This window comes from Lepidothrix coronata, unplaced genomic scaffold, assembly GCF_001604755.1.
Source record: "Lepidothrix coronata isolate B3197 unplaced genomic scaffold, Lepidothrix_coronata-1.0 Scaffold233, whole genome shotgun sequence".
In the NCBI taxonomy this organism is placed as follows: Eukaryota; Metazoa; Chordata; class Aves; order Passeriformes; family Pipridae; genus Lepidothrix; species Lepidothrix coronata.
The window spans coordinates 993295-1006074 of NW_016690413.1; the positions used below are offsets into that span (position 1 = coordinate 993295).

At 68.4% G+C, this 12780-nt stretch overlaps 3 protein-coding genes across 3 annotated transcripts in view; 2 read left to right on the plus strand and 1 right to left on the minus strand.

Moving 5' to 3' along the window:
* The window catches only part of JAK3 (Janus kinase 3), a 10141-nt gene extending 5519 nt beyond the window's left edge, over positions 1–4622 (minus strand). The window contains exons 1-12 of the mRNA XM_017834337.1: positions 4421–4622; positions 3744–3867; positions 3542–3653; positions 2952–3097; positions 2401–2683; positions 2187–2309; positions 1946–2103; positions 1632–1743; positions 1225–1411; positions 612–736; positions 391–534; positions 189–320 (exon numbers count right to left, since the gene is read on the minus strand). Coding sequence (XP_017689826.1) covers positions 189–320; positions 391–534; positions 612–736; positions 1225–1411; positions 1632–1743; positions 1946–2103; positions 2187–2309; positions 2401–2683; positions 2952–3097; positions 3542–3653; positions 3744–3867; positions 4421–4622 — 1848 coding nt within the window. The remainder of the gene's footprint in view (positions 1–188; positions 321–390; positions 535–611; positions 737–1224; positions 1412–1631; positions 1744–1945; positions 2104–2186; positions 2310–2400; positions 2684–2951; positions 3098–3541; positions 3654–3743; positions 3868–4420) is intronic.
* CCDC124 (coiled-coil domain containing 124) overlaps positions 1–12780 on the plus strand; it is a 22151-nt gene that overhangs the window by 2138 nt on the left and 7233 nt on the right. The gene's annotated exons all lie outside the window — the stretch shown is intronic.
* Positions 6785–12395, plus strand: SLC5A5 (solute carrier family 5 member 5). Its single transcript, XM_017834488.1, has 14 exons — positions 6785–7326; positions 7409–7474; positions 7740–7791; positions 7922–7989; positions 8068–8222; positions 8429–8569; positions 8817–8946; positions 9206–9294; positions 9380–9492; positions 9731–9801; positions 10062–10148; positions 10713–10915; positions 11500–11603; positions 12356–12395. Exons 1-14 carry the CDS (start codon positions 6952–6954, stop codon positions 12364–12366), a joined length of 1665 nt encoding a protein of 554 aa, XP_017689977.1. The 5' UTR covers positions 6785–6951; the 3' UTR covers positions 12367–12395.

Below are 12780 nucleotides of genomic sequence, written 5' to 3' on the forward strand. Positions count from 1 at the left end.
CCCTGTGCTCCCCCCAGGCACTCCCTGTGCCCCCTGAGCACTCCCTGTGCTCCCCCGGGCACTCCCTGTGCTCCCCCCAGGCACTCCCTGTGCCCCCTGAGCACTCCCTGTGCTCCCCCGGGCACTCCCTGTGCTCCCCCCAGGCACTCCCTGTGCCCCCTGAGCACTCCCTGTGCCCCCCTGGGCACTCCCTGTGCTCCCCCCGGGCACTCCCTGTGCTCCCCCGGACACTCACTGTCCTTCCCGAGGCTGACGCCGTGCAGCAGGACCAGGTGCTTGTGGGAGAGCTGGCTCATGGTGCTGGCTGCCTCCAGGAAGGACTGGGAGCGGGACAGGCGGCTCAGGGGGGGCTCCTGGGGACACCCCCCATCCCCCGGTGCCCCCCCTCACCTCGGAGCAGTTGCGGTGGCTGCTGTCCATGACCTTGAGCACCACGGTGGTCTGGCGGGGCCCGTCCCCCTCCTCCTGCTCCTCCTGGTCCCGCTTGACGCCCTTGTAGATCTGGGTGAAGGAGCCCTGGCCGAGGCTCTCGCCCTGCCGGGACAGGGGGATGGTCCTGGGGGTCCCTGTCCCTGTGCCCCCCCCGACCCACCGCCCTGGGCCCCCCGTACCCGTGTCAGGCTCTGGGGGTCGATCTTGTGGAACATCATCTGGTGGAGGCTGCGGCGCCGGGGGGCCGGGGGGGAGCCGGGGGGCGGGGGGGCCCCGCTCCGAACGATCAGCAGGTTGGACTTCTCTGGGGGGGGGACAGGCCGTGAGGGGGGTCAGGGCAGGGGGCACCCCCCTGGTGACCTCACACAGCTGCTCTGTGACGTCACACGGCTTCTCTGTGATGTCACACAGCAGCTGTGAGGTCACACAGGCCCCCCTGTGATGTCATGGTCCATCCTGTGACATCACACAGCCTGCTCTGTGATGTCACACAGCAGCTATGAGATCACACAGGTCCCGCTGTGACATCATGGTCTGGCCTGTGACCTCACAGCCTGCTCTGTGACATCACACAGCCTACCCTGTGATGTCACACAGCCCCCCTCTATGATGTCACAGCCCGCTCTGTGACCTCACACAACTCACTTTTCGGTGTCCCACAGCAGCTGTGTGCTGTCACACCATCCCCTCTATGATGTCATGGGTCGCCCTGGGACCTCCCAGCCCGCTCTGTGATGTCACAGCCCAATCTGTGACCTCACAGCACCCTCTCTGCGACGTCCCCCGTGTCACCTTTGGGGCGGGGTGGGCAGCAGGCCCCCAGGTGCATCCGGGCCCCCTCTGCCTGCAGCCCCCGGTGCCCGTAGGTGCCCAGCAGCTCCCGCAGGCTGCAGAACCTCCGCGACACCCCCGACAGCCAGAAGTGTCCCTCCTCGTCCCTGCGGATCTGGCACCGCCTGTAGTCCTGCCCGGAGCGGGTCTGTGGGGGGATCAGTCGGGATCAGCAGAGTGGGGACCCCCCCCAGAGCCCCCCAAACCCCTCCTGCCCTGTTGGTGCCTGCGGCAGCCCCGGGGCTGTGCCCGTCCCACCGCGGGTGGCACCGTCCCAGCAGGCACCAGGTCGGTGTTTCCCTCTCTCCCGGTGACGGGACCCCCACTGCCCCGGACCCCCGGAGCCCCCGGTGCAGGGGGGGTCTCACCTGGACGCAGACGGTCAGCAGGTAACTGTCGAAGTCCTGGGGGCTGCGGCGCAGCAGGTACAGCCCCGGGGGGCTCCCGGCCGCCTTCAGCTTGGTCACGGCGAACTCGGCGCTGTGAAAGGCAGGGCTGGGGGTGGACCTCGCTCGGGGACCCCCCCCCGGGACCCCCACTGCCCCCCCCTCCCCGCCGTGTCCCCCCCTCCTCAGTGAGGGGGCTGGGGGCCGGTCCCCCCCGCCCCCGTGGCTCCCCCCGGGTGACCCCTTCCCCTGTCACCTGCGGGTTGGGGTTGGCGAGGGGGGGTCCCGGCACCCACCTGATGGGCCCGTGGCACTGGTTCTCCACGTCCTCCAGGAGCCGGGGGGGGGCCACCTCCTTGCAGAAGTAGTGCTGGGCGTCCGCCGTCAGGCGGTAGTAGCCGTCGATGAGAGCCACGAAGGAACGAGCCTCCCGCAGCGTGGGGAACTCCACCTCCTGGGGCAGGGTGGGGAGGAGGGGGTCAGCTCCCCAGCCCCCCAGCCCCCCGGGGGGCTCCCCAGCCCACCCCCGCGGCTCACCAGCACGCGGTTGTCCGCCTTGGTGAGGGTGACGAGCCGGGTCTCCGCGGGGCCGCCCTCCCCGCCCGCCTGCTTGATGCTGATGTCGGCGATGTCGGGGAAGTCGCAGAAGTGCTGGCGGTTCTGCGGGGTGACAGGCGGCGTGACAGCCGCGTCCCCCCACCCCATCCCACCGCGGGACCCCCGCCGCAGCCCCCCCGCTCCACCCCGGCACCTCGGAGCCGCCGCAGCTCCAGGACACGCCGCTCTCCCCGGCCACGTGGATGGTGATGCCCGCGGGGGACCCGGGGGAGCGGACACGGAAACTCTCCTCGGCCCGGCGGCGCTGCAGCCGCTCCAGGTCCAGCAGGTACTTGAGCTTCAGGTGGGGTCCGTCGGTCTGGCAGCCCCCGAGCTTCCGCAGGGATTTGCTGAAGCGGCGCCGGATGCGCTTGCGGGTGAGGAAGTTGTGCTGCTGGATCTGGCTCCGCAGCGGCTCCGGGATGCAGGACTTGTAGCTGCCGGGGACGGGAGGCACAGGCGGGTGACGGGGTGTCCTCAGGGATGCCAGGTGTTCCCCAAGGATGCCAGGTGTTCCCCAGGGATGCCAGGTGTTCCCCGTGGGTGTTGGACTGTCCCCATGGATGCCAGGCTCTCCCCATGGGTGTCACTGTACCCAGAGGTGCCAGGCTGTCCCAGTGGATGCCAGGCTGTCCCCATGGATGCCAGGCTGTCCCAGTGGTTGCCAGGCTGTCCCGTGAGTGCCCCACTGTGCCCCCAGCTCACCTGACGTGGCTGCAGACCTGGTCGGGGCTCTGCCTCTCCTCCTTGGCGATGCGCAGCATGTCCAGCAGGGCCAGGCCCAGGCACTCCTCCTGCGTGGGCAGGCTCAGCCCCACGGCCACGCGGCCCTCGACGAAGTCACTGCGGGACTGGGGGGAACACGAGGGTTTGGGGGGGTTCTCCCACCTCCTGCAGTGCCAGGGCACCTGAGGCACCACAGGACCCCCAGTCTGTGGCACCACACACTGTCCCCCTGTCCCAGTGCCCGTGTGAGTCACATCCCACCCTGGGCTCTGGTTTCCTGCTGCTTCCCCAGCTCTGTCCCTGGGGCAGGGACCACCCAGGGGACACAGTGACCCCCATGTCAGCAACCTGGGGTGCCCCACGAGCAGCTCCAGGTGAGCCAGGTAAGAGGATTCACATCCTGCAGGGACCTGTGGGTGCTGGAGGAGGAGGAGGAGGATGGCACTGCCCAGGGTGATGAAGGCATCACTGCACTGAGGTCAACACGTACCACACACCTGAGAAGCCACACAGGACCCCACCTGTGGTACCAGGAGTCGGAGACAGAGGTGCCACCTGACAGGGCTCACCTGGGCGAACAGGTAATCGATGACAGGGTAGTCCAGGACGGGGCTGGCCCGGTCATTCAGCAGCTGGAAGCGGTGGGACTGTCCCAGCCCACACCAGTTGGGGAAGAAGAACCTGACGGGGCCGGTGGGGGGGTCTCAGCACCGCGTCCCCCGGAGCACAGAACCCACCAGAGGGTCCCAGGGGGCCGTGCTGGGGCTGTACCTGATCCTGTACACCACGACCTGGCTGCTGGACTCGTCCACGGTGAAGAGGTGGTTGGGGGGGAACCAGCAGCTCAGATCCTCCGTGGCCAGGGCAAAGAGCGGGTGGCACACGGGCAGCACGCCTGGGGGCGGAGGGTGGGGCTGGGACCCCCAGCCAGGACGGGCACGGGGCCACCATCCCAGGGCTGGGACCACCATCCCACGGCCAGTACCCTGAGCCCACAGCCCCGAACCAGAGCCCATGGCCAGTAACCTGAGCCCACAGCCAGGATCCCGTGCCCGTGGCTGGCTGCCCAGCCCCACAGTCGGCACCCCGAGCTGCTGCCCAGCCCCACGGTCAGCACCCCGAGCTGCTGCCCAGCCCCACAGTGGGCACCCCGAGCTGCTGCCCAGCCCCAAGGATGGCACCCCGAGCTGCTGCCCAGCCCCATGGATGGCACCTCGAGCTGCTGCCCAGCCCCAGGGTTGGCACCCCGAGCTGCTGCCCAGCCCCATAGTGGGCACCCCGAGCTGCTGCCCAGCCCCATGGATGGCACCCCGAGCTGCTGCCCAGCCCCACAGTGGGCACCCCGAGCTGCTGCCCAGCCCCATGGATGGCACCCCGAGCTGCTGCCCAGCCCCACAGTGGGCACCCTGAGCTGCTGCCCAGCCCCAGGGTTGGCACCCCGGGCTCACCGCAGGCCTTGGCCGCGCGCACACAGAGCTCCTCGGCCGTGAACTCGCCGCAGCTGAAGGTGAGGGCGCCGGGGGGGCTGCGTGGGGTGGGTGCCCGGGGGTACAGGAGCACCCGCAGGGTGCCGGTCTTGCCGGGCTCGGCCGAGGAGAGGCTGCAGGAGCGGCCCCCGATCAGCGGCGTGTCCTCGCCCAGCGGGGCCATGGCGGGCGCTGAGGGGGAAAAGGGGGGCTCAGAGTGACACCCCGGCCCCACAGCTCCCCTTCCCTGCCTTTCCCTCCTCATCCTCCCCGGGGTTAAACCCCGCGATCGAACCCGCGGCACCCCCGGGGCTGGGATCGGCCCCTCCTGGGAGGGACGAAGGGGAAGCTGAGTCCTGAGGTGGGATAACCCCCCTCCCACCCTGTCCCACGGCCGCTCCTGCTCTGCCCCATCCTGCAGGGAGGGCTCGGCTCCATCCCCCTGAGCCCCCCGTGCCCGTGTGGTACCTCTGCCGTGCCCAGGAGGGGTCCCGGGCAGGGTGTGCCGCCAGGCCGGGGCTCTGGAGGTGCGTAGGTGGCTGCGAGTGAAGGAGAGAGGCAAAAAGTCCCCCGGGTGACTTCCTTCCTGCCCGAGGCCTCCCTGGCACGTGGCTTCCTGGCAGGGGAGGGGGGACCAGGGGCGACACCCCAGGGTGCAGGGACGGGGTGGAGTGATGGGCAGGGAGCCTGGGCACACCCCGGGCACCCCAATAGACCCCTGTCCTGGTGCTGTGGGTACCACAGGGGTAGGTGATGCTCTGCCAGGGCATCCCTTCCCAGGACATCCCTTCCCAGGGTGAGGGCCTGGGTGCTGCCTGCCCCCATCCTGCACCCCCTTGCTGGGACCCTCAGTGCCCCAGTGACGGCCCTGTCCCCTCTCCCCTGTCGTGCCCTGGGTGCCATCGCGGTGCTGGGCGTGTGCCGGGCCCGGTGCCGTGTGGTGTCACACGTACCTGCTGCAGGATGTGGCCAAATCTTGGCGTTTTTCCCCTGGAGCTGCTCCAACCAGCTCGGGGAGGAAGCACCGCCGGGGCGAGGCAGGGAAGGGATCCTGCCCTGCCCTGGCCCCCGGGGACAGGTGATGGGGACAGTGTCACCAGGGCTGGAGGCAGGGCCCAGGGACCCTCCTCTGCCCCACGGAGGGAATGGTCCCCCTCTGGTGACACCTTGGAAGTGACAGTGACCCCGTGGTGACACCTTGGAGGTGACAATGCCCCTGTGGTGACACGTCAGAGGGGACAATACCCCCACGATGATGCTTTGGAGGGGACAGTGACCTCCTGGTGGTGCCTCAGAGGTGACAGTGCCCTTGTGGTGATGCTTTGGAGGGGATGGTGGCCTTTCAGTGATGCCTCAGAGGGGACGGTGCCCCAGTGGTGACACCTTGGAGGGGACCGTGCCTCGATGGTGACCCACCAGAGGAATCTGTGCCCCTGCATCAGCTCCGTCCCCACATCAGGGCTCTGATGTGCCAAATCAGTCCCAAATCTGACCTCAGCCCTGGGGCTTAGGGCAGAGAGGTGGAAATCCCCAAACCTGTCAGAGGGCCAGGCGCGACAAAGCGGTGTTTGTGCCAGGGAACGAGGAAGCCGGGCCAGCCCCACGCCTGGTGCCACGTCAAATCCCAGAGCCAGAGTTGTGCCCGTGCTCCCGGGAGTCAGTGCCCGGCTCCCTCCGGGGTCTGGATGTGGTGGCACCGCCGGGGCTGTGAGCAGAGCCGGGGGCACGGCAGGGAAGGGGTTATGGCCACGGCCCCCGACTACGGCTCCGTCCTCCCCACTGAGGGTCCCTCCCCGACGGCCTGAACCTGCCTCCCGCCGTCCCCCCGCCCCACGGGCTGGAGCAGCTCGAGGCACAGCCTTCCCTCCGCGCCCTCCGAGGACGTCGCAGCAGCCTCTGGGACCCACCGGGCCCCCCCGGGACCCCCGGGCAGCCCCCGCTCCGCTCCTCAGCCTCGGCAGCCGGTCCGTCCCGCTCCGCAGGCAGCTGCCTGCAAACAACCTGCTTTTCTCTGGGTAAAGGTTTCCTTCGGGTTTGTTTTTCCCCCTCCCTCGGCTGGAGATAAATTTGGCTCTGCCGGAGGCTCTGCCCCTCCTTGTTTGGGCCGGTTGGGGAGGGGTCGCTCCCTCCCCTCCTTCCCTCCCTCCAGGACGTGTCCTTTGGGTGCCGACGCTTCCCCGGAGCAGCTGGACCAGGCGCTGCCTCTCGTGGCTGCAGACCGGGAGGTATCGAGGTAATTCCCACGCCAAATTCGGGTTGTCCCTCGTGCAGCTCTGCCCTTCGCAGCCCTTGGCACAGACCTGGCCCGGGACGGGTGTGAAGGGAACAGGGCGGGGCAGGGCCCTGCTCCCCAATCCGCGCTCCCTCCTTCCCGCACGAGGTGTTGAGCAATAATTCCAAGGAATTTTCTCACCCTCCAGCGGTGTCTCCGCGTCCCGGCCTGCAGGTGCTGTGTCCCCGTGTCTCCGTCCTCCCGTGGTTGCCCGGTTTGGGGCTCCCCCCTCGCCACGGCCATGCCGGCCCCGACGGGGAGCCCGGAGATCCGGGCTCCGGAGCGTCTCACCTTCAGCCTCTGGGACTACGGAGTCTTCGGGCTGATGCTGCTCGTCTCCACGGGCATCGGGCTCTTCCACGGCCTCGCCAGGGGCGGCCAGAAAACCTCGGAGGACTTTTTCACGGGGGGCCGGCGCATGTCGGCGCTGCCCGTGGGGCTCTCGCTCTCCGCCAGCTTCATGTCGGCCATCCAGGTGCTGGGAGTGCCGGCGGAGGCGTTCCGGTACGGCGCCAAATTCCTCTGGATGTGCATGGCACAGCTCATCAACGCCCTGCTCACCGCCCAGCTCTTCCTGCCCGTCTTCTACCGCCTGGGGCTCACCAGCACCTACGAGGTGGGCAGGGGGCTGGGGGGGCACACGGGGATCCCGCTGCCGGGATGGCCCCGACGTGCTCCGTGTCCTTGTCCCTGCCCAGTACCTGGAGCGGCGGTTCAGCAGGAGCGTCCGGCTCTGCGGGACTCTGCAGTACGTGGTGGCCACGGTGCGTGCCGGCGGTGCGGGGCTGGGATGGGGACGGGGGGATGCGGGGAGGGGCTCGGACCCGGCCGTGCCGGCGCTGCCCTGAGCCCCTGGGGAGCGTCCTTGGGTCCCGTGCTCGTGTTTTCCCTGGCTCCGAGCGCGCAGCTCCCGGCGGGAGCCCTGTTTTGAGTGAAAACCGCAGTGTTTTCCCAGCGCCGTCACGCTCCGTCCCCGTCCCCGCGGTGCCGGTGGGACGCGGTGCTGACCCCCCTCTCCCCTTCCTGCAGATGCTCTACACGGGGATCGTCATCTACGCCCCCGCCCTGATCCTCAACCAAGGTGTGTGTGTGTGGGGCTGCTCCCCGGCGTGTCCCTGTCCCCGTCCCTGCGCTGGGGACACCCCGGCCCTGTCCCACCACAGGTGACATTTCACCCGGGGCTCTGCTCAGCACCGTCCCTTCCCCTCCAGTGACCGGGCTGGACATCTGGGCCTCCCTGCTCTCCACCGGGGTCATCTGCACCTTCTACACCACCATCGTGAGTGGGCGAGCCCCCGGGGGGGTCCCGGTGGCCCTGGGGGTCCCCAGTGGTCACCATCAGCTCTGTCTGGCGCAGGGTGGGATGAAGGCTGTCATCTGGACCGACGTCTTCCAGGTCTTTGTCATGCTCTCGGGCTTCATCGCCGTCATCATCCGGGGGTCTCTGCTGGTGGGGGGTCCTGCCAAGGTGCTGGGCATCGCTGCCAACAGCTCCAGGATAAACTTTGGAGAGTGAGTCCCCCCACCCTGTGGTGTGCAGACCCCTCCTCAGGGGTCAGTGAGTCCCCCCACCCTGTGGTGTGCAGACCCCGCTCCCCCTGCCCTGAGGTGCTTAGGGGTTGATATCAGCCCCACTCACCCCTCACCCCAGGGCGCCGGGGGGGTGTTGGTGCCAGCCCAGCCCACCCCTCACCCTGGCACTGTGCCACCGTGCCCAGCTTCAACCCGGACCCGCGGAGCCGGTACACGGTGTGGACCTTCCTGCTGGGCGGGACCCTGGTCTGGCTCTCCATGTACGGCGTCAACCAGGCCCAAGTGCAGCGCTACGTGGCCTGCAGGACCGAGAGGGAGGCCAAGATGTGAGTCCAGGGGGGCTGGGATGGTCTGGATCCCGCTCTGTGAGTTTGTCCCCTAAGGCAGACTGGTGCCTGTACCCCTACATGGACCCTGTGCCCCTGCACAGACCCTACACGGGCCCTATATGAACCCCCATACACCCCTGAACAGACCCTGTGTGAACCTGGCACCCCTGCACAGCCCCTGCAGCCCTGCCCGGCCCCCACACCCAGCGGGGCCCCCTCCTCACCCCCCTCCCCGTGCTCACAGGGCGCTGCTGGTGAATCAAGTGGGGCTGTTCTGCATCGTCTCCAGCGCGGTCGCCTGTGGCCTCGTCATGTTTGCCCTCTACAAGGACTGTGACCCCCTCCTGACCGGTGCCATCGCTGCCCCCGACCAGGTACCGGCCCCTCCAGGACCCCCGGGGGCAACAGGGTGGGAGGACGAGGGTGTTGAAGGGGGCATTGTGGTCCCCCTCATGCCAGCCCCTCGAGGACCCCCCAAGGCAGGAGGGTGGGAGGGTGAGGGGGTCAGAGGGGGTCTTGGGATCCCCTGGGATCCTGCTCCTCTGAGCACCCCCTGAGGGCAGCGGGGTAGAAGAGGGTGTTCAGGTCCCCTGGGGTCCTGCCCCGGGGTCCTGCAGCCCCCTCCCCCTGCAGTACATGCCCTACCTGGTCCTGGACATCTTCGAGACCACCCCGGGGGTGCCGGGGCTGTTCCTGGCCTGTGCCTACAGTGGGACCCTCAGGTGAGCACGGGGGTCCCCAGGGGAGGGGGTGCCCCCCCTGCTCCCCCCGTGGGAGTCAGGGCTGAGCGATGCCCCCCGCCCCCAGCACGGCCTCCACCTCCATCAACGCCATGGCCGCCGTCACCGTGGAGGATTTCGTGAAGCCGCGGCTGCCCTCGCTGTCCCCCAGGAAGCTCACGCTCATCTCCAAGGGGCTCTGTGAGTGCCCCCGGCCAGGCCCTGCCACCCCAGCCTGGCATGTGCTGTGCTGTGCCAGGCCCTGCCACGCTACCCCCCCCCCCCCCGGGACATGCCGTCCCATCCCATCCCATCCCATCCCATCCCATCCCATCCCATCCCATCCCATCCCATCCCATCCCATCCCATCCCATCCCACCATATCCCACCCCTCCCATCCCATCCCACCCCATCCCGACCCTCTCCCGTCTCCCCACAGCTCTCACCTACGGCACCTCGTGCATCACGGTGGCAGCTCTGTCCTCTCTGCTGGGGGGGGGCGTCCTGCAGGTGAGACACCCCCCCCTTCTGACCCCAGCCCCGAGTGGGGGGGCCGAGGTCACCCTTAACCCACCCCAAAACCCCCCCCGAGCCCCCCCAGCCCCCCCGTGCTGGCTCTGCCCGGCCGGGCAGGACTCGGCCACGCGCCGCTGGCACCCGGAGAGCCCTCGAGGTGGAGGGGCTGGGGCAGAGCCAAACACCCCCCTGCTCCCCCCGAGGCCCCCCTGAGCGCTCCTGAGCCCCCCCACCGGAGCTGTGCCCCCCCCCAGGGCTCCTTCACGGTGATGGGGGTGATCAGCGGCCCCTTGCTGGGGGCTTTTGTCCTGGGCATGTTCCTGCCCTTCTGCAGCACGGCCGTGAGTGGGGGGGATTTGGGGGGGGATTTTGGGGAGGGGGGGGCTCTCTGGGGTCCTGGCTGTGTCCCTGCCCTTCTGTAGCACGGCTGTGAAGGGAGGGGGGGGCTCGGGGGGATTTTGGGGAGGGGGATTTTGGGGACATGCTCTCCAGCATGGCCAGGAGTAGGGGGGAGGATTTTGGGGAGGGGGAATTTTCAGCGGGGTTCACTCTGTGGTCTTGGCCATGTTCCTGCTCCGAGTCCAGGGATTTTGGAAGGGGGAATTTTGGGCGGGGGGATTTTGGGGAGGGGAGGGGTTCTGCATCCTGCAGCTCTGCAGCAGAACCGTGCCTGGGGGAGCATTTTGGGGAGTGGGAATTTTTTTGGGGGGGGCACTCTGGGTCCTGGGCATGTTCCTGCTGTGAGCCTGGGGATTTTGAGAGGTGGGTGGATTTTGGGGCGGGGGGTTCTGGGGTCCTGCCGCTCTGCAGCCTGGCTGTGAGTCTGGAGGGGGATTTTGGGAGGGGTGTCTCTGGGTCCATTCCAGCCCCCCCTGGGCCGTGCAGACCCCCCTCCTGTGCCGCAGGGTGTCCTGGGGGGCCTGGCCGCTGGCTTTGCCCTGTCCCTCTGGGTGGCCGTGGGGGCCACCCTGTACCCCCCCAGCGCGGCCACCATGGGGGTCCTGCCCAGCTTCGACACCCTCTGCCCCCCCCGCAATGGCACCGACGCCAACGGCACCGCCCTGCCCGCGCCCCTCGGCCCCCCCGGGCACCCCCCCGAGCCCACACGGTGAGAGGGGGTGGCCGGGGGGTGGCTGGGGAGGTGGGTGGCTTGTTGTGGTGTCACAGTGCTTTCCCTGTCCCGTGTGACGTCACACTGCTGTCCCTGTTCTTCTGACGTCACACTGCTGTCCTTGGGATGTCAGGATGCTTTCCGTCATTCCTTATGACATCACTGTGCCTACTTTGTCCCTTTCGGTGTCCCACTGCTGTCCCTGTTCCTTATGATGTCACACCACTTTCCTTATGACGTCACATTGCTTCCCCTGTGACGTCACAGCACTTTCCCCATCCCTTATGATGTCACACTGCTTCCCTTGTCCCTTATGATGTCACACTGCTTCCCTCATCCCTTATGATGTCACACTGCTTCCTTTGTCCCTTATGACGTCACACTGCTTCCCTCATCCCTTATGATGTCACACTGCTTCCCTTGTCCCTTATGATGTCACACTGCTTCCCTCATCCCTTATGATGTCACACTTCTTCCTTTGTTCCTTTTGATGTCACGCCCCTTTCCCTGTCCGTTGTGACGTCACGCCACCGTCCCCGCTGGCTGTGACGTCACACCACTGTCCCCGTGTCCCCCCACAGACCGGCCATCCTGGGTGACTTCTACTCCATGTCCTACCTGTACTACGGGGCGCTGGGGACCCTCAGCACGGTGGGGGTGGGGGTCCTGCTCAGCTCCCTGCCAGGTGAGCCTGGGGGGGAGCCATGACCCGGCGTGGGGGGGTCCCATCCCTGCACCCCCTCCCTGACCCCCCATTCCCGGCAGGGCCCACCCGGCAGAGGCAGCGGCCCCCGGGGGTGCTGTGGTGGGACATCGTGAGGAACGCGCCCTCGGGGTTCCCCCCGGGGGGCAGGAGCCCCGGGGACGAGCCCCTGGACAAGGCTGGAGCTTCCCGGGCGCTGCCAGAGAGGTTGGAGGGGGAGGGGAGCCCCTCCTGGGACCCCCCCGAGCCCGGAGCCACCGCGGAGCTGCTGGTGCGGGAGACCCACGTGTAGGGGGACGGGGGGACGTGGTGACCTGACTGCGGGGGGACAGCAGGACGGGGGACACGGCCCTGTCCCGGGGTTGCCAATAAAGGAGGAGCTGATCCTGGGAGGAGCCTGTCCTTGGGGGGCTGCAGGGGGGGACACGGCCCTGTCCCGGGGTTGCCAATAAAGGAGGAGCTGATCCTGGGAGGAGCCTGTCCTTGGGGGGCTGCAGGGACGGGGGAACACGGCTGAGCCCCTCGGGGGGTGCAACTGGAATTGGAGGGGGGGTCAAACTGGGGGGACACAGGGACAGGTGCTGGGGGAGGAGGGAGGAAACAGCTGGTCAGTCCCATCCACCCAGGTGACAATGGCCACGCCTTGTTAAGCCCCGCCCACTCAGGGGCCAACAGGCCACACCCTATTAACAATGGGTTACACCCGGGTAACAATGGGTTCTGCCCTGATGAAGCCACCAGGTAACAAAGGGGTCAGACCTGCCAAGCTCCGCCCACTCAGGTGACACCCAGCCATGCGCACCCAAGCCACACCCACTCAGGTGACAAGCGGACCACGCCCTGTTAAGCCCCGCCCACCCAGGTGACACCGGGACCACGCCCTGCCAAGCCCCGCCCACGCCCGCCTCAGGGCCGCCCCTCGGGGCGACGCCATCTTTGTGCCGGGCAGAGGAAGAGGTTGGCCCTCGGCTTTCCCGCCGCTCCGCCAGCGCTGCCGCGGGCAGAACCGCCGCCCTCCCGCCTCTCCGCTCCCTCCCCTTCGTTCGCTTCCTCCTCCGCCTCTCCCGGCGCCGCGGCGCGGGCGGAGCAAGGCCGCCCCGGTTGTTGCCCTTAACAAACATGGCGGCGGCGGCGGCGCCCTCCCTTCTCCCGCCCCTCC

Bases quoted from the DNA above. Each gene is read 5' to 3' on its own strand.
- SLC5A5 (XM_017834488.1), top strand. From the start codon at position 6,952: ATGCCGGCCCCGACGGGGAGCCCGGAGATCCGGGCTCCGGAGCGTCTC. The intron at 8,223-8,428 runs GTGAGTCCCCCC...CACCGTGCCCAG, and splicing joins TCCAGGATAAACTTTGGAGA to CTTCAACCCGGACCCGCGGA. The intron at 8,947-9,205 runs GTACCGGCCCCT...CTCCCCCTGCAG, and splicing joins CCATCGCTGCCCCCGACCAG to TACATGCCCTACCTGGTCCT.